Here is an 18,312-nt window from a genome sequence, read left to right as displayed (position 1 = left end):
GGCCGCGGCCTCCCCCAGCTCGGCGGGGCCCCCGCGAGGGCGGCCCCTGAGGGGAGGCCGGACCCGGCGAGCCCTCCGGGCGGGCCTCGGCCCGGTGCCGCGCTCAGGCGGGGCGGCCGGCCGGCCGGGGCAGGGAGAGATGCCGCGGCCGGCTGTTTCGCCTTCCCCTACCTGAGGGGCAGAGGTGGGCAGGGAGGACCTTGGGCAGCCGGCGGGGACCCCTGAGCCGGAGAACCCCCGAGTTCTCTACCTCAGTGGTCGAAGGAGTGCTGGGTGCTCCGAGCAACAAGTGCCCGCGCTGTACAGTTGCTGATTACTATAGCAGGATACACGAGGGTTGCGTTTGAAACTACCACGCACTTGCCTGTGCCTAGTTTTCCTGTCTTTTGACAGCGGACAGACATTTTCTGTCACCTCTGCATAGATGCTTACAAGGGCAGGTAAGCCCAGGGCTTACCAATTTAGGACCAGTTTGGAAACACGTTGCTAAGCAAGCAGAGGCACTTCTACAAATTCTGAGGGATTTCTGCATACTGAAGAAGACAGGATTGAGGAAGAGGACACTGGCATCTGTAATGGCAGTATCTTAATCTACAATTCTCGGGAATACGTATGCCCACATTTGTGATGGTATTTGTTTTGCAGGGTTGTGAATGGAGTAGGGGGATGTGTGTGTGTGTGTGGGAAGTGCCATTCAGTCTTCAGTCCTGGAACTGTCTCCTGTGTACATATATTTAAAAATAAAAATTATTTTGATGCTATACTAGCACACCATAAGTGTTCAAATTTCATCCAGAAGCAAGTGAATATTTGTGAGATAAATTATACATTCCTCCTCTTGTACCAGCAACAGAGTAAAACACTGCCATTCTTTTAAGATGTAAAAACAGAACACAGACATTCAGCAATGTTTTCTAAAGCAAAACCAAAAGAGGATGCAACAAATCAGGAAGTTTTGAAGTACAGCTGAACGGCCAGTGCAGTTCAAGTAGGAAAAGACCTGCCAGTGACTGACTCATGATTTCTGACCAGTGGGAATGGACTAGAGCTACAAGTAGTATCGCTTTATTCAGAAGTTTCCAAAAAAAGTTGCTAGATGATTACGCTGTGTGAATATTTACATCACATGTCCTTTATAATTCACCTAGTCACTGTTGATTCTTCTGCAGATTGAGAGGAAACGTTATTCCTGTTTAAATAAAATCCTCCTTTCAAACTCGAGTTAAAAGGAGACCAGATTTGTGAAGTTACAATTCTACATCCCAGCTTGTACCTCATGACTTTGTGAATGCTAAAAGAAGAAAAGCAACGTTACACAACATCAACCTGCAATTTTGGTAACAGTTTTGTGGTGGATGACTTCATGTCGTAGACCCACTGGTGAATTCGCCTGACAAACTGCTTTTCAGTTAACAGGGTTCTCAACCCGCACGGGCTGAAGCTATCCCTGGATTTTGTCATGCACTCGCTTTTTTCACTTGCTGAGCTGGAGTTCCACCACTGGTTTCATGACACTTGTGCTTCTGTGGGAAGGGTGGTCCCTCTGCCCACTCCCCATTGCCTCCTGTGGTAAAGGGACTGGCTGGTTGTAGGGATATAAAATACTTTGATTATGAAGCCCTTGATGCCTGCAGCTCCTGTCCACTTTGGTCACCTTGGCTGTTCCTTACTTATGGCTAGAAGCAGATCAAGTCAAATGTGCCTTTGACTGGGATGTGAGATGGACGTCAACCAATAGCAGGGCCCCCAGAGAGATGTTGGTCTCTGTAGATAAGCCACTTGGACTTTTTCCTTCCAGCTTTGCCATGCTCCCAGGTTTTACAGCCTCTACTGCACCTGCTGAGAGGTTGGCCACGATAAAAGAATGTGCTGAATGGGCCAGGGAGGGAGGTGGACTCTGTCCCCTCCTGGCCACTGGCAGCAGCGTGGCTCTGCAGGTCACGGAGGAATCCACTGCCTTTCTGTGCTGCTGGAGAGAAGGTGCAATCCCGCTATTGCCACATGCGCTGTGCCCGCGCACACCTCCCACCTTCTCACCTTCCTGGTATGACCCGTGTCAGAGTGGGGGGCAGCTCCTGGAGACCTGGGGAGAGACAGAGAGGAATCAGGGCACCCTCTGGACACTCCTGCCCAGGACCTTCTGACACTCTGCCTCCATGGCCCCTGGCCAGTACGGTTTCCTGCACACAGCATAAAGGTTTCCATGTGAACCCAATGTCCTACCTGTTTTACAAGTGTCTCAAGGCCTAGTATGGGAGGATTTAGTGAACACAGTAGTCAGATCCCCCCCTTCAGCCTTCTGCTCTCCAAATTGAGGAGTCCCAGCCATTTGGTGCCTGCTACTTACCAGCACGGTTTCGGTTGCCTTTCCCCATGCTTTGTCTCAGCCATTTGCCACTGGGCTCCTCTGGGGATGTTAGTGAAAAGGCTGCAAGCTGAGTTCAAGGGGGGTTGCAGTCTCTGTGCTGCTGCTCCTTGTGCTGATGCCTTTCCCCCAGCGCGCCCTGCTCCATGCTGCCACTTCCCGTGAAACGTGTCCTGGGCAGGGGGTTATAGGGAAGGGGTTGGCATGTACATGTTCTCTGTGTGGGCGCAGCAAGGCAGATCATCATTTTTTGGAATACCATTGCCCAAATTAGGCCAGGAGCAGCTACACATGCTCTCTCTGACCTTCCCCCTGTTGCAGCCTCTGAACTACGCTGGAAGGGGAGCCCTGGGGGGGGCTTTGCATCCCTTGCCCTCTGAGCTGATGTTAAAGACACTCCATTTCACAGCCCACAGCTCCCCAGCCTCCCTGCACTCGCACAGTGTGACATTTCCAGAGTCTGGGGTTTGCTGGCTACGTGTTTGGGTTGTTTTTCTTGGGGTACATCTTCATAAATCAACTCTCAAAACAGTTCCCTCCTTGCCCTTATTTAGTTGTTGAAATCCGAAACGCTGTTACTTAATGCAGGAAGCTGCCAGTCATCCAGTTTGCCTGAAGGAAACTCTGCTCGACCGCAGAAGTACAGCCAAAGAAAGAAGGTATCATTTCCCGAATGCTCCCAAGAACCACTGCTGTTGACTGAGGAAAAGCTGTCCGCCTTTGGCGAGGCGGAAGGACAGAAAACTACACCTCCCAGCAGGCTGCCGGGCGCCCGTGGAAGGGCAGAGTTCACTGTCACGTTGACAGCGGAGGATTAAGGGTGTGCGTTGGGGGCACAGGCTGTCCCGCCACCAGCCGAGCCAAAGGGCCTCTGGGAAGGGCAAGCGGAGGGGCCAGCACTGGCCTCCTCTTGCCACCCCTCTGCTTCACTTCGCCGCCTCGATCGGCTCCAAACCTCCAAGACCGGGTAAGCGTCCGACTCTGCAAACCACTTTGTTCCTCTGACTTCCTTCTTCTGCCAGAGCGTCACTAGCGGGAACAGCACAGCGAGGGGAGGGACGAGAGCCAGGCGGCAGAGAGCAAGCAATTATACGCCCCCCCACATCTCCAAATCTTGTATTTAGCAAGAAAACTCAGCTGTAGAGACAGTGCAGGTGGGAGAAGTTGCCCCCCTATGCTAGCAGAGCTGCTGAGAAGGCCGGGCTTGAGATTTTTGTATGGAAATCCACACCAACCGCTCGCCAGCGGGGAAAGTTTCTCAGGAGAAACTTTTTCCATGCCACCTAGTTTTCCGCAGGCAGACGTTACGCTCGTGAAAGCCATCAGCTTTCTCAGATTACAACAGTGAGCCTCACTCCATCCTGCGCGGCCATCCCAAAGCGCTCTATCAGAGGGGGGAAAGTATCACTGGGGGAGTGTAGGAGAGTCAGGATGTGATTCCAGGATCACAACACTCGGCCAGGGCACCGCTCGGCCCCTCGGATGGGCGTGGGGCCGGGTGGGGGGAACACTGCTGCCCAGGGGCCAGGCAGTGTTTCTGCCAGCGACTTCGCCTTCCAGCACCACCGTCTCCCGATCCGACACACCAGAGGCAGGAATGTAAGGTGGAGCAGGCTCGTTGCTCTGTGCCGACCTGGCTGTGAGATACCAGGTGCCCGAAAGCACGCAGGGCAGCCTGCTGAGCCCCAGACGCCAGGCCTGGCATCTCAGAGCACAACCAAGTCCATCCAAGCTTATCCAGGTGAGAAACCAGTGCCTCACCCCGTTGGCTTGTCCTGAAACAACTGTGGTTTGCATTAGTCCTTGAACTGCGTGTAGCCTGCCGGGAAGCAAAAATAGCTAATAGCCCTTGGGCTGAAGGATCACAGTTATCAGGGACGTCCTTCCATTTTCACACCACCTTGGTAAGCATGGAGGGAGGAGCCTCCGCCTCCACCGTGAATCACTGCTCCTGTGTTTGTGTTTATCAGGTTTATGGGCGTTTAGTCGCAATTGCTGAGGCCAAGACGGGATGGTATCTGTGAGGGGGCTCGGTCAGGCACTTGAACAGCAGGGAGATACATCTCCCTATGACCAAAGGAGAAAGTGAAACAAAACGGTGCAGAAGCCAGGGCTTCTAGGAAGAAAGAAAATGGAAAAGAATCCAAGGGTGGATCTGTGTGGAGGTAAGTGAATCCTATGCTTACTCCATCTACTAGCAAAATCCCTTTGCAAAAGGATAAAAGGGATAAAACCAAAAAAAGATCCTATTTTCCAGGCCAAGAAAAGCAAGTTGCTATCTTTGAAGGGTGAAAGATCAACAAGTGACTTTCAGTTTTGCATTCCCATCTGCCACAGGTTTAGACTCTGTGTCCAGGATGGCAGCACGAGGAAGGCTAAAGACGGAGCTCAAGACTGGGAGAGCTCTCTTCCCTGAATCCCAGTGCTTCCCATCTACAGGTGCTTAAATAATAAGCCAGTTTTCCACCACCTGCGGATGGGAACCTCTGAAGGAGGCAGGGCAAGGAGCACTGTTTGTGCCCAGCTTGAATAGCAGTATACCTCCAGGTCCTCACATTTCAGTTTCTACCGTGTGCTTACATTCTCCAGGTGCCTTGTTACGGCTACTACATCTAACTGATACCATGATGTTATAACTAGCTCATATCTGCCCTAGGCGGTTAGAAGTTTTCCCACAATAATCAGCAACAAGGAATGTAGGAATTATGCTGCAAAGGACAGCACGTTCTAACACATAACAGGTGCAGCTTTTTCTGTTTTCAAATTAGTAGGGAGTTCCTTGCCATTTTTATCAGTCTTTATTCTAATTTTAGCATAATCATTTCTGTCATTTAGTGCTTGATCGTTCACAAGCAATTTTTCACAAATAGTGCCTGAAATTTGAGCTGCACTATTTGGTTTTGTCGGATTCAGAAAATGTTGCAAACGCTTATGTTCAGCCTCAGAATTTCTCTGTTGAATTATGCTCCAGTGTTTGCTTTTAATTATACGTTACCACAGCTCTTTGGGAGAGCAGCTCCAGAGCAGGGGCAGACAAGGAGCACCAGCAGAGCTAACATTTACATTCAGACAGATGCTCGGAGTGCACTGGCCTAGCTGTTCTGGCTGGTACTTAACAACAGCCTTAGAAATTCTTCAAATCCATCACTTCAATTTACCAGCCTAGGAAAACCCACTGTCTTTGGAAGATGTGGCAACACATCCTACCACTTAATGAAAGAATTGCCTGCCAACCCCACGTAGGACAGCGTGTGACATAGGCTGGGATTGTGTTAACTTTCCTCATAGCAACCTGTACAGTGCTGTGTTGTGGTTTTAAAAGAAAAAAAAAAGAAGCGTTGATAACACAGCAGTGTTTTGGCTATTGCTGAACAGTGGTGGCACAAAGTCAAGGCTTTCTCTTTTCCCACCCCCTCCCCCCGCCAAGCAGATAATCTGGGGTTGGCAGAAGATTGGGTAGGGACCCAAGGTGGGCAAAGGGATATTGCAAACAGTGTAACATCATGCTCAGCAACAAAAACTGGGGTACAGGAAGAAAGGGAGAGGGGGCTGGCTTCCAAGGTGGCTATTGCTTGGAGACTGGCCTGGCATCAGTCTGCTTGTAGGAGGTGGCGAGCTATAGCATCGCTTGTGATTTTCCAGCCCCTTTCCTTCACCTATTCAGCTTGTCTTGATCTCAGACCATGAGTTTTCTCACTTCTAGTCACACTGTTCCCTCCCCCATCTCACTGGGGGTAGATTGTTGGGGGTAGAAATAAAAGACCTGGGAGTGTTACAGGGTGGTGGTAAAGCACTGGGTATTCTTGACTCATGTATGGCTAGCTGAGCTTGCGAACTCTGATCCCAACAGCTGGGCCAGCCCAAGATGAGGTGGAGAGCACAGCAAAGCAACCTGTGCCACAAGAGGCCACCCAAGAAACACTTGAGCACCAAGTGACAAGAAGGTGCCCTGAGAAGTCCTGCAAACCAGAGGAGGACTCTTTGGTCTGTAAATCACCAACTGCTGACAGAGAAGAGACGATACTGTTGGATTCAGCTAGCCCCACGGTAGAGGAGAAGGTTCCCCAGGAAACTGAAGTATCACCAGAAGAATCTCGGAAGACAAGAGATGGTGCCTCAGAGACATCCCAGAAAGAAGATGACTTGGATAAAGGTGAGTCTTTCCCCTTGTGTGTGTACAGCATTTCCAAAATGCTGATAACCTGGGCCTTTGCTTAGAGGAAGCAGAGCAGGAGAAAGGGTTGTTGGTTCTCCTGCTGAGAGAGACTAAAGGGCTACCAAGATGATTAGGGGACTGGAGCATCTCTCTTATGAAGAAAGGCTGAGGGATTTGGGTCTTTTCAGTCTGCAAAAAAGACAACTGAGGGGGGACCTTATCCATGCTTATAAATACTAAAAGGGTGGGTGTCAGGAGGATGGGGCCAGGCTCTTCTCAGTGGTGCCCAGGGACAGGACAAGAGGTAATGGGCACAAACTTGAGCATAGGAAGTTCCATCTCAACATGAGGAGGAACCTCTTTACTTGGAGGGTGGCAGAGCCCTGGCACAGGCTGCCCAGAGAGTCTCCGTCCCTGGAGACATTCCAAACCCGCCTGGACACGTTCCCGTGCAGCCTGCTGTAGGTGACCCTGCTCTGGCAGGGGGGTTGAACTAGATGATCTCCAGAGGTCCCTTCCAGCCCCTACCATTCTGTGATTCTGTGTGTGATTCCTGTGCTTCGAGAGAGACTAAGCTTAGGTCCGTGAATTTTGTTCCCTATCCTCCCCACAGTAGAGGAGAAGGTTCCCCAGGAAACTGAAGCATCACCAGAAGAATCTGGGAAGACAAGAGATGGTGCCTCAGAGACATCCCAGAATGAAGACGGCTTGGATAAAGGTGAGTCTCTCCCCTTCTGTGTGTACAGCATTTCCAAAATGCTGATAACCTGGGCCTTTGCTTAGAGGAAGCAGAGCAGGAGAAAGGGTTGTTGGTTCTCCTGCTGAGAGAGACTAAGCGTAGGTCCGTGAATCATATTCCCTACAGCCAGGCTGTCCCACGATAAAATGGACAGCAAAGGAGACAGCCCTGTCCACCAGGGAACACAGGAGGACGACCAGGAGAGAAGCAGGCAATATGAAAGTTCCTACACAGCAGAGGTCTATTCTTCATCAAGAAGCAGATCACTGAGCTGTGATAGTAAAATGACACATTTGGATGTGACTGCTGCAGAAGATGTCACCAAGGGCCTCTTGGCAGAGAAGTGCACCAGTTCCCCTCTCCAAGACTGGGAGCCAGAAGAACACATAGAGCAAGAAACACAGGAGAGCGGATCCCAAGGCACGTTAAGGAACAGACGTGGGACCAAAGGTGAGCTGGTGGCTGCACGCTGCTGCTCTTCCACCACGCACATGCATACACTTTCCATAGGCATTAAAAAATGTGAACTCTCTAGTGCCCATTGTCAGTTTTCCAGAGTTGAGCACGAAAGAAGGTATAAGATATTAACTGGCTTCTCTCTTTCTCTCTCCTTTGGCTACTGTCCTGCTTTGAAAGGCATGAAACCACACTGCACTCTGCATCATCTTTCTCCTTCACCTGCCCTAAAAGCAGGGGGAGCCAAGACTCAAAGCAGTATTAACCCAAAGCAGAATCTCTTCCTCAGCCTGAAGCTCCTGGCAGCTCTGTTGCTTTTTTTAATTACAGCCCAACTTAGCTTTTCCCTCAACATTGAGTGGCACACTTCTTTCTCTTACTGTAGGGCACACAGCCCCAGAGCCAGAGGCTCAGTCCTGCTTGCAGAACATCACCACCGAAAACACAGACCAGAAGGCCAAAGAGTCTTTCTTGCTGAAAGGTGAGGAAAAGAAGCTTCCCTTGTGTGTTACTCATCGACCAGAAGGCACTAATCCTCCAGGAACAAGTAATGAAGCACATTTAATTCTTCTTCTCTCTCAGGACCTTTCACAGCCTTTTCTGAGGGTTTGAGGGAAAAACCATCCCCTTAAAAATAGGCCTATAGTAGCAGCTTTCCCTCCAGCTCTCCAGCCTCAAAAGCAGGCACACCATGTTCAGCATGCTGGGAGTACGCTGGCATGTCCTGGGAGGTCTGAGGCTGATAGTCCCCCTTTCCCAGTCCCCCTCTGTGTCATGGGGCCCCAAGCAGGAACTGTGATGCCAATCTGCACCACACATTTCTCCTGGTAGAAAGAGACCCTGCTTTGCCATGGAGAGGGACACAAGCAGTTGTGTCTGGACCTCGCTGTCCTCCTTTTCTGGGCAGAAGCATGGTAGCCTTTGTTCACCCAGCACAGCTAGGAGGAAGGCAGTGAGCAGGACACTTTAGCTGTGTCAGACCCATCCATGTGTGGAGGTAGGTGCTCCAAACGGCCACAGACCTTAAAGAAAACAGAGTGGAGGGAAGAGAAGAAAGCTGGTGGCCAGCTGCAATTTCCTCAGGAAAATTGCACTGTGACAACAAAGCTGTAGCCTTGCCTCCATCTCTAGAGCTGTAGTCCTCCACAACTGGCATGTAGGAGCATGGGTCTCACCACATGGGACAAGCAGCCTCTTCGCCATTCCTGGGCCCCCAGAGAACGTACCAACCTGAAACACTTTCCTGGGGTAGTGGGGAAGGTCTGGGAGTGAAAAAAAGAGCCCTTGTAGCAGGTCATTTGGGACTGACTTCTGTTCCCCATCTCGGGACTCTCCCCTGTTGAACAGGGCTTGTCATCGCGGGCCTTGTATTGCTCAGCTTCTTCATATTCTGCTTCGGCAACCTGACCTCCAAGGCACAGCAAGCCCCCAGGAACCCCACGGTGGAGGCCTTTCTGTCCCAGTTTATCCAGCTGCAGGACAGGTTTCCGGGGCAGAGTCCCCACCTGTGGCTCCGTGGGCGCAAGTTTTTGCAGAAGCACCTCAATGCATCCCACCATACGCAACCAGCCATCATCATCTTCACGGCCGCCCGCAAGGGTGAGCGGACCTTGCGATGCCTTAGCGCTGGCGTGGCTGACACCTACTCGGCTGCTCTGCATGCCAGCACGGTCCAGATTGATGGCATGGATAAATCCAGGCTCCAGAGTGACAAGGCCAAGCTGGAAGTGGACTCAGAGCTCAGCTCAGCGTTCCAGGCTGGGGGCCGTGCTGCGGTGATACACCGCTTCGAGTTGCTGCCGGCAGGGGCCACCCTAATCTTCTACAAATACTGCGACCACGAAAGTGCTGCTTTCAAGGATGTGGCCCTGCTGCTGACCGTGCTGTTGGAGGAGGAGATGCTGGAGACCCACATTAGCCTCCAGCAAGTGGAAGAGAGGGTCCGTGACTTCCTCTGGGCCAAGTTCACCAACACTAGGACCCCCAGCTCATACAACCACATGGACTCTGACAAGCTGAGTGGGCTGTGGAGCCGCATCTCCCACCTGGTCCTACCCATCCACCCGGTGCAGACCATCGAGGAGAGGGGCTGCCACGTCCACACCCAACCCAAGGGGCAAAGGCTGCCAGAGCCTTAGGAAGGGTTGGAAAGATGGTCTTGTCTGAGTCTAGTGCAGGCCACAGTGCTATTTCTCTTCAGTTTGTGTCCTGTACCTTCCTGGGAAGAGTTTGACAAGTGCCACCTGGCCAGATGAGTCTTGGAGGTGATAAATCACATGCCTCCTTCTGGCAGATGGGAAGAGTGGATGTTTTAGACTGCTAATTGCACAGGAGAACATCGCTATGTGGGGAGGCAAAAGGGAAAATAGGACTTCGCAGGTAGCATTTCTATCAGGAAATACACAAATAACATACACAACTAGTACACCAGAAAGGTACTTCAGCGCAGTAGCTCTTTCATTTCTCCCTTACCCTCAGCTTGCTATTGTTGTATACATCACTCTCACAATGTACTTTGTCTAGAAGGTTTCTCTCCCTTTGCAGAGAGCAGCTGGAACACAGGAAGGTCAAATTCCTCAAAGTCCAACATTTTGAAGGCATGCTTCAAAAAGAACACCAGTTTGCTAGTCAAAGGTTTGACCAGTCCGTCCTGATAGAGTCCCACTTGCACAGACTGACTGACACCCAGCAAAGACCAGATCCTAAATATAGGATGTTCAAACAAACCTGCAATTCTGAAAACCCATAAACATCGATTACAAGAAATTTCAGGTTGTCAGCACTTAAACACTGCACTAAAGCAGGAGATCCCATATGCCAGAAAATAATCTCTGAAGACAGAGAGTAATGAAACAGAAACCGCCTTAGTGTCACTCTGATAGTGTGAAGCCTCAAGGGATTGCACAGATACAAGAATGAGTACAGTTTACTGTATCTACAGAATACGGTTTAACTTAGTGCTGCTCTTTAATGAAAAGTCCATTCTTGATCCCTTTGCCACCACAAGGCTGCGACCACCTCTTTGGTCTGATGCATCAGCTTTGGTCCTACATGACAGGTTGCTCCTCACCTGGATCTCTGATCTGTGCATAGGGCAGGGAGCGGTCTACTTGCCTTTCCCCAGCTAACTTTTATTGAATGAATGTAGATGTTAATATTGATATTTATTTCAAACCATATAGGGTAGCACACCAGGTCCTTGCCCTCGACAGCTGCGTTTACCTCCCTGCTAGGCTGCTGCTGCTCTGGCACACGCCAAAGCAACTAGGAGCAGAGCTGGGATTAGCTGGTAAAGACAAAATCTCTGGTGTTAACACTAAAAATCCTCAACGAGGCAGGTTGGTTTCTTACCGTGCCTCCTCTTCTGCATCCCAGGGAGAGAAATCTGAGTCCTGGAAACACTGTGGAACCCCTGCACACTGCATTTCTGCAGACACTATAGGGTAGAGGAGCCAACTCAGGGAACACCTGGGGGTGAGCAGGGACAGGTGCAGGTCACAGTATTTATAGTAACCCAACAGCCAGCCCCAGGTGCCAACCCCTTGTGCCTATGGTGCTGCCTGCCGGAGAAGGAGCAGCTGTAGCAGAGCACAGCTTATTTCCATATCAGCAGCACAGAGCCAGGCTCTGAGTTTGAACAAGACACAACTCAAGAACACTACGGTGTTTTTACAAGCCGCGCATCTAAGTGCTCTTTACACCAAACGCACCCAGGCGTTGGCCGGGTCTCAGGCCGATGGTGCCTTGCTGATCTGCCCCACTGATGGCACAGCCGTGCACCCTGAAACCCAGCCCGTCTCTTCTTCCCTCCTGCTGCGTGCCTTGTCCTGTTGCGGGAGATCTGTGGCCATTAACTTGGAGGAGGGGACAAAACGAAGGAAAAGGAGGGGGTTATTTGATCCTATTCTAGCCAAAGAACAGACTTTTTGGTTGGTTGGGGACATGAAGACAAGACCCCACGAGTTTTAACCACAACAAACACTAGGCTAGATGTGAGAATTACCTGCTGGAGCCCAGCACCAGCAGGGCAGCCCAGGGCATGATTTTGTACAAGACATGGGTTGCTTCCTCCCCTCCCTCCTTTTTATTGCTATACACTACTTTATTTTGGTAACAGAAAACACTGTTTCTGCTCTGCATGGTTCAGTATGGGTGTTGATCTAAGAACCGGCAAAGCGTTAATCATGTTATGTCAGTATCTTGAGGGAAATCTGTATTTTAACATTATCTCACGCTCAGTTTTATGTACTGTGTTTGTAATGCATAGCCAAGGTATGCAAGGGCAACTTTATGCTGCTTGGGCACATTGCTGTAAGCATCATCCACCCGAGCTGTTCTCATACAGATCTATTTTTTATGACCTTTTAAAGACAAAATACCTGCTTGCTTCTGAAACAAGGCTTCTATTTAAAAATAAATAATGAGATTGTGAAAGAAAACGAGCAAAGTCTTCAAAGTGTGACTGGAGTCTCAACCAGATCTTTTTTTTTTTTCTCTAGCTATTTTCAGTTTATTAAGCAAAAAAGATCGTCAGGTTGGGCAAAGTTTTATTTAGGTCAGGGCTGTATTGTGCAAACAAAGCGAATATTTACTTTTTCTGGAAAAACCCCAAACAACCTTTCTCTCAGTTGTTTGGGACAAACATTCTAGCTTTTTCAACTAAAGACAAAACTAAAAACAAACCTACAAACAGCTGCTCAATTCAACCCAAACTGAAACATATTGAGGTTTGCATAATACTTAATAATTGAACTGAAATCCACTGTTGACTGAAATATTTTAGAAATACAGAAAGCAAATATTTCTCATTTCAACACCCTTGATCAGATCAGTTCCACCCAGTGTTGCACCACCTCAGCACACACAGTTTGACATTTGTGGTGAATTGTTTTGCCCAGCAAATAATGGCCTAAACAGAGAGAGGGCCAAAAAAAAAAAAAATAAAAGAGGATTTACCCTGTTATTCTGGATTTTCTTCAGTCCCTTCCCAGGCTCTGGCAACCTAAACACTCATAACATTGGCATCTGTTTTCAAATAGATGTTCATGTGATTGATTACCAGAGGTAAACATCACTCTTCTCCTGTTGTCTGATGTGAGAGGACAAGATTTGGTCCTAGCCCAAAGATTCAGATGAAAATCTGGTGTCACCAGGTGCAGTGGTTGCCAGATGCCAAAACCAGGCTGCTTTTTCCGTCTTGCACATGAATTCACAAGCGAGTCTAAAGGGAGCAGCGGAACAAGCTCCAAGAGCGTCTCCAGGAAGAAGGGTGCACTGGTGGTTTTCCCCTAGATGATGTGCTCACCATGATTTATGTTGGTAAATAGCATCATTATCCTCACACCCGCTCCAAAAACCAGGTTGAACTGGGAGCGAGAACAGTGCCTGCTGTTGAAGCGAGACGGGGAAACCAGGGCAGGCAAGTCCAGAGGCTGCTCGGCAGTGACTGTGCCTCTCTGTAAACTTTGGGACGAAATCTGCATCCAGTTCAGAAAAAGGATGTTTAATATCTACCAAGCAAGAGCCTCCTGTGAGTCTCTAAAATGGCTGAGCAGCACTTTCTCAAGAGGGAGAGATGCCAACGCAGAGGCACAAGGCCAACCTTCCCACCCACCGTGCTGAGCCGCAGCATTTCCACACCATCCCCTTCCAGGGCTGGCCCTGAGGTCACTTCTTGGGGGACAGCAGGACCCTCAGCAAGGTCCTCCAGCTGTTTTCTCCCTTCTCCCTTTCCATTCGGGTTCCCTTCTTCCCAGACTGTGAGTTAATTCAGAAATGTTGTGTTCCGGCACGTGCTTCCCCAGGGCATGGGTGCAGCACCTGCAGAGCCCCCAGCGAGGGAGACCACCGCAGAGGACGTGGGGCACAGCTGAGAGTGGACGCACCCATGGCAGCTCCGGAGGAACTAAAGCTCCCCCTTCCCACCAGCTCTCTGACAGCTGTGACAGGTCAGAGCAAGACTAGGATGGAGCAGGGCATGGTCCAGCTCTGCTCTGAGGTAAATTAATTTATTCCTCCTGGGCACCACATCTACCTGTGGTAAGGACAGCTCTTCCCTTCAGCCGTCGCCCAGCAGCTGGTTCATAACCCCTCCGGCAGCATCTCTTCCAGCTCATACACACATCGCCCAAGCACAGCAAGGCCATAGGTTTGGCTGGAGCTTATGAGTTGCCTGCTGTTGCGTCAATGCTAACACTAAATTCTTTTTCAATTTCTCATCTACAAAAAAAAAAAAAAATATTTCTTATTCTAATTGGCTTATTAAGCAATGCATCCCCTGCCCCAGCTATCTTTCCCAGTTTTTTTTAGTCCAGCTTTCTGCAGCAGCAGTGCTGCAGGGAAGGATGTGCTGCCACAGGGTGCTCCGAGACCCTAAAAATTACTTTGAAAATTACATAGCAGCTCAACTGAGGGGCAAAAGCAGTTCTGGAAGGCCCGTCTGGACTGCTCCACTACAAAATTAGCGCTGCTTTTAAGTGTGAGCATGCCACCGCCTTGTGAGCTGACATAAACTCGTCATCCGCTCGCATTTAAAGGCGAGCGGCCCAGCCGGTGCTGCACAGGCTTGGCATGCCACCCTGCTCTGCCTGCAGCATCCCTGTCCCTGCCACAGGCACATCGTGCCACATCTCTTTTTACCCCTTTGCACCAGCACGGCCTAAAGCTGGAAGAAGGCAGGACACAAAGAGGCACGGAGTGAACCCAGCTGAGCCACGTTTCTCCTGTTGAGCTCTAACCCCTGGGAGCTCATCCACAGCTTAACCCTCCTGCAGCTCCATGCGCGGGCAGGCTTCGCTGCCACGGGGCTGGCCCCTCGGTGGTTGCTTTTTGGCCTACAAAACCTCCATTGTAAGAGAGATTTGCACATATTGGGAGCTTAAGACGTTTTTTATTCCCCCCTTCGCCTCTCCAGGGGACGCAGCTGTACAATGAATCGCATAAAGGGGCTTGGCCTCAGCCTGTGGGACGCGGATTGAAGAGCCTGCAATGAAAAGGCTTGACGAATATAGATTTGCAAGCATGTCCCCAGCACGCGGAGGGGGCAAAGCCATAAGCAGACCTCCCGCTGGCCTCTCCCCGCTTTGGCCGGACTGCGCAGTTATGCTAAGGCTGAGGAGCGGGCTCTGCAGATCCCTCCTGAGGGCACTTGAGAGCTGAGGATCCTCTCAGAGCCAGAGCAGAGGCAGCAGCATGGTTTGACAAAGGGATGGAAACAGCCCCCCCACACCGTACCTCCTCTGAAGTCTGCTCCATCCTCTGCCTCAGCAGCCCAGGGACCACTCAGGCATCTCTGGGAATCAGTTGCAGGTCATGGAATGACCTGAATGCTCCATGGAGGAGCAGACCTGGCCTCTTCCCACACTTACAGCTTGAGCTGAACGAAGCCACTGTTTTCTCTATGTTAGCAGAGCTGAACTCTTGGAGCTGCTCAGAGCAGTGGAAAGAAGGATCAGCCATTTCCCTGCTCAGAGCTTGTATCTGCGGAGTGGAGCCTTGCACCACACAGGCTTCTCCTCACAGGGACAGCAAAGTCCAGTTGTTTCTGCTCCCAGCGCCAGGAAGGGGCATCTGTGCTGGGGCAGGCACCAGGTAAAGCCAGCTGAGTTACTGGGACTGTTCATCCAGAGGGATTGACTAAAAACCCAGCTCGATGTCCTGCAAGACTGCTATCAAAGACAGGCTCCCTCCAGCAGCTTGGTCACCGGGACAAAAACACACACACAGAGAAATAAAGAGGTGTCCAAAGACCTTTACACTCCAGGCCAGAGTCTCACATGCATTTTTCTAAACCCTCAGACACTATAATTACGATCCCAGGACTTTCCCCACGGCTTCCATCTGTGACATCTGCAAGTGAGATGTGAGCAGAATAAATCCCTTCAGGTGATGTTAGGGAATGGTCTACTCTAGTCCTGCAGGACCTGCTGTGGCAACAGCAGCCACAAACACCCGTCCTCCTTGCCAAAGGCAATACGCTTTGATTGCCCTCCTGATTGTGTTTGGAAGCTTTTTGGAGAAACAGTTGGCTGGTGAAACCCAGTTCGATAAAACAAGAGGTTGAAATCCTAAGCAACTTCCAGAGGGCATGGGATGAGTGCGAATCATTCTTCCTAAGCAGCCCACATGTCCGAATGTGATTGGCACCTACAATGAAACACTCTGGCTGGCCTCAGACCAATTCTGGTTGTGGAGAGATGGTTAGGATGAAACCATGTGAATCTGCTCTTGGGTGCTAACAAAGGGGAGATCCTCAACCTCATGAATCCTTTAAACACTGCTGGTGGTAATACAGACTTACGTTCTGTTAACAGGGCACACGAAACTGGGAAGAAACTGGAGAAATGTCCCTTGTTAATGGTAGGGCTGAATGCAAAAGCACCAAGGGCTGCTGCACATGCAGAGCACAGCCTGCTCACACACCTAATACAGATCACAGCAGAACCAGTTGGCCCAGTTAGAAACTGACAACTTTACTTTGTGGTCTAAATCAAGACAGCAGGAAAAAAAAAAACATACAAATTGGGAGAGGCGGATTACAAACAATTACAAGACTGGAAGCTGGCTGGGTTGTGGTGGCTGGTGATGGTTTTATTAGGAAGGTTTTAAATGTATTAATTGGTTCAATAGCACGATCAAATCTTTCCATACACTGGTTACCTGAGGGGGGTGTCTCAAGACTACAAAGGAACATTTACCTCCCATACCCTTGCTCCCACGTTGACTGAAAGTATTAAAAATCTCCTCTGAATGTCAAGAAAACAACCACACTTTAAAATCAGCATGTAAAATGGCAACCAGCCTTTTAATATCGTCTTGCTGCCTTCCACACCGCACTCGCATCACCCCTGTGACCAAAAGAGGCTCAGGGGTTGTGCTTGTGGGATGAGAGCCAGACTGGCACGAAAGGTCAGGAGAGAAGGGTCACCGAGGGGCCCTGGAGGGGAGAGCATCGCAGGCCACCTGGATTTGCCCTGTCACGCTCCCTTAGTGCCTCACACGCAGATCCCCCTCCCCAAATCATCCCTGCACCAAGCAGCACTCAATAGCCTGCTTCTGCCTCTCAGGGTGGCGTCTCAGACACTGGTTTTTAGGGGGGCTGATGAAGATCAGATGCACTGGACCAGCATTGCTATTGACTCACTCGCTGAGCTGGAGCCAAACCCCCTTTTCTTCTTAGGCACAGCCTTTCCCCTGCCTCTCTGCCTCTTCTCAGCTTCGCTCAGCCTTGCTTAGCTGCAGGGCAGGAGCTGGCTCCAGAGGGATGTTACACCAGGCTGCAGCAGGCCAGGAAAGCCAAGAATTGACTCTGAAGCCTTTTTTTCCCCCTGCCTTTGTAGAAGGCAGCTCATGGAGCAGCCATGTTATTTGTCAGTGCTCCTCACCCTTGCTTTCTCTGGATGGGCCATAGGTGGATCGCCCACCCCGCCCTTGCCCCCAGCCTCATAGCAAACATCTTTGATCAGGCGTCCCCAGTCGCTTCCCCCTCCTGACATCCCTCTATCAGCCCTCTCCCCTCCCTCCCTCCCTCCAGCTTGAGGCTGAAACCCTTGGTGGGGAAGAGGCATGGAGGACTCGGATCACCTTCCCACACCGCTTACGGCACATCTGGCAGGCAAGAACCGCTGGTGCCCAGACAGCCTCCCCAGGCTGGGGGCACCCGATGCCATTTTTGTACAGCCTCCAACCGTGGCGCCCAGCAGCCGGCTCCCAGGAGGGCCGAGGTGTGCGGCACAGAGACGCACAGCATCTCCCCAAGGGCTGCCATCTGATCACAAGCACAGCAGGGGGGGTCCAGAAAGGAGGGGGCAAGTTAGCAAGCAAGTTAGCAAGCAAGTTGGCCATCTTGTCCCTTTGAAGTTGCGCAGTTGGCTATCTCAGTGTGCCAGCCTGAAACAGCAGCACCTGGACACGAGGATTGGCAGATTTCTTTAGGCTGGAAGGTCTGAGAAAGCTTATGGGGGCTTCTGAGGTGACACTGCATCTTCTGAGGAGGCCCCAGGCAGAGAGACACTGGTGCAAGTAGGCTCAAGGGGTCTGATTTCGCAGTTACTGCATAGAGACAGGATGCACGAACCGAGGAGGTGGAGAACAATTTTCACATGAGACTTAAGCTGGGCTTTGGTACGTCACTTAACAAACCATGGCCGAGAACCAAGGCCCCCAGGCGACTCTGTCATCTCTTACTCAGGGCCAGGTCATCAGGCTGGCTCACTGTGTGGGCACGACTCACCCACGGCGCCAGCAAGAGCAGCTCCCCATGTTGGGGGTGATGCTTCCCCCCACCCCTTCCCAGCATGGAGCACGCACTGCCCTCCAGCCCAAGCCGTCCCCAAAAGGGAACCCCACAAAAAGCGAATCAGAGACTGTCCAGAAAGGGCAGGAATCGGGTAGCCAGCGGGTTTTGTGCTGGAGGAAACGCTTCGCTTGGAAGCGCGGGGTTTGCGTGGGGCAGGGGCGGCCCGGGGGCGGCGGAGGAGCTCAGCAGGGACGGCCGGCTGGGCCGCGCCGCCGCCCCGGAACGCCGCGGTGGCCTCCAGCCAGCTCCAAAAAGCGACCAGAGAAACCCAGGGAGGGTGGTAGGAGGGGGCAGGCTCA

General features: G+C 51.1%; 1 protein-coding gene across 2 annotated transcripts; it reads left to right on the top strand.

The window, feature by feature from the left end:
* The first annotated feature begins 3,167 nt into the window (after positions 1-3,167).
* LOC141747686 (torsin-1A-interacting protein 2-like) lies at positions 3,168-12,677 on the top strand. 2 transcript variants are annotated; one of them, XM_074598337.1, is made up of 7 exons: positions 3,168-3,332; positions 4,336-4,530; positions 6,216-6,518; positions 7,135-7,239; positions 7,387-7,710; positions 8,102-8,197; positions 9,064-12,677. In XM_074598337.1, exons 2-7 carry the CDS (start codon positions 4,497-4,499, stop codon positions 9,852-9,854), a joined length of 1,653 nt encoding a protein of 550 aa, XP_074454438.1. In that variant the 5' UTR covers positions 3,168-3,332; positions 4,336-4,496; the 3' UTR covers positions 9,855-12,677. The 2 variants fall into 2 exon arrangements, with proteins under 2 accessions (XP_074454438.1, XP_074454437.1); XM_074598336.1 differs by having other exon boundaries at positions 8,102-8,263; positions 9,064-12,170.
* Positions 12,678-18,312: the final 5,635 nt, after the last annotated feature.

The sequence above is a fragment of the Larus michahellis genome, chromosome 8 (assembly GCF_964199755.1).
Source record: "Larus michahellis chromosome 8, bLarMic1.1, whole genome shotgun sequence".
NCBI lineage: Eukaryota > Metazoa > Chordata > Aves > Charadriiformes > Laridae > Larus > Larus michahellis.
This window is presented reverse-complemented; position numbering and strand designations above follow the sequence as displayed.

What these genes read in the sequence shown, in the direction of transcription:
- LOC141747686 (XM_074598336.1), top strand. Translation starts at nt 4,497, where the DNA reads ATGGAAAAGAATCCAAGGGTGGATCTGTGTGGAG. An exon ending in AGAAGATGACTTGGATAAAG is followed by an intron (nt 6,519 to 7,134) that starts GTGAGTCTTTCC and finishes TCCTCCCCACAG; the next exon opens with TAGAGGAGAAGGTTCCCCAG. An exon ending in CACTAATCCTCCAGGAACAA is followed by an intron (nt 8,264 to 9,063) that starts GTAATGAAGCAC and finishes CCTGTTGAACAG; the next exon opens with GGCTTGTCATCGCGGGCCTT.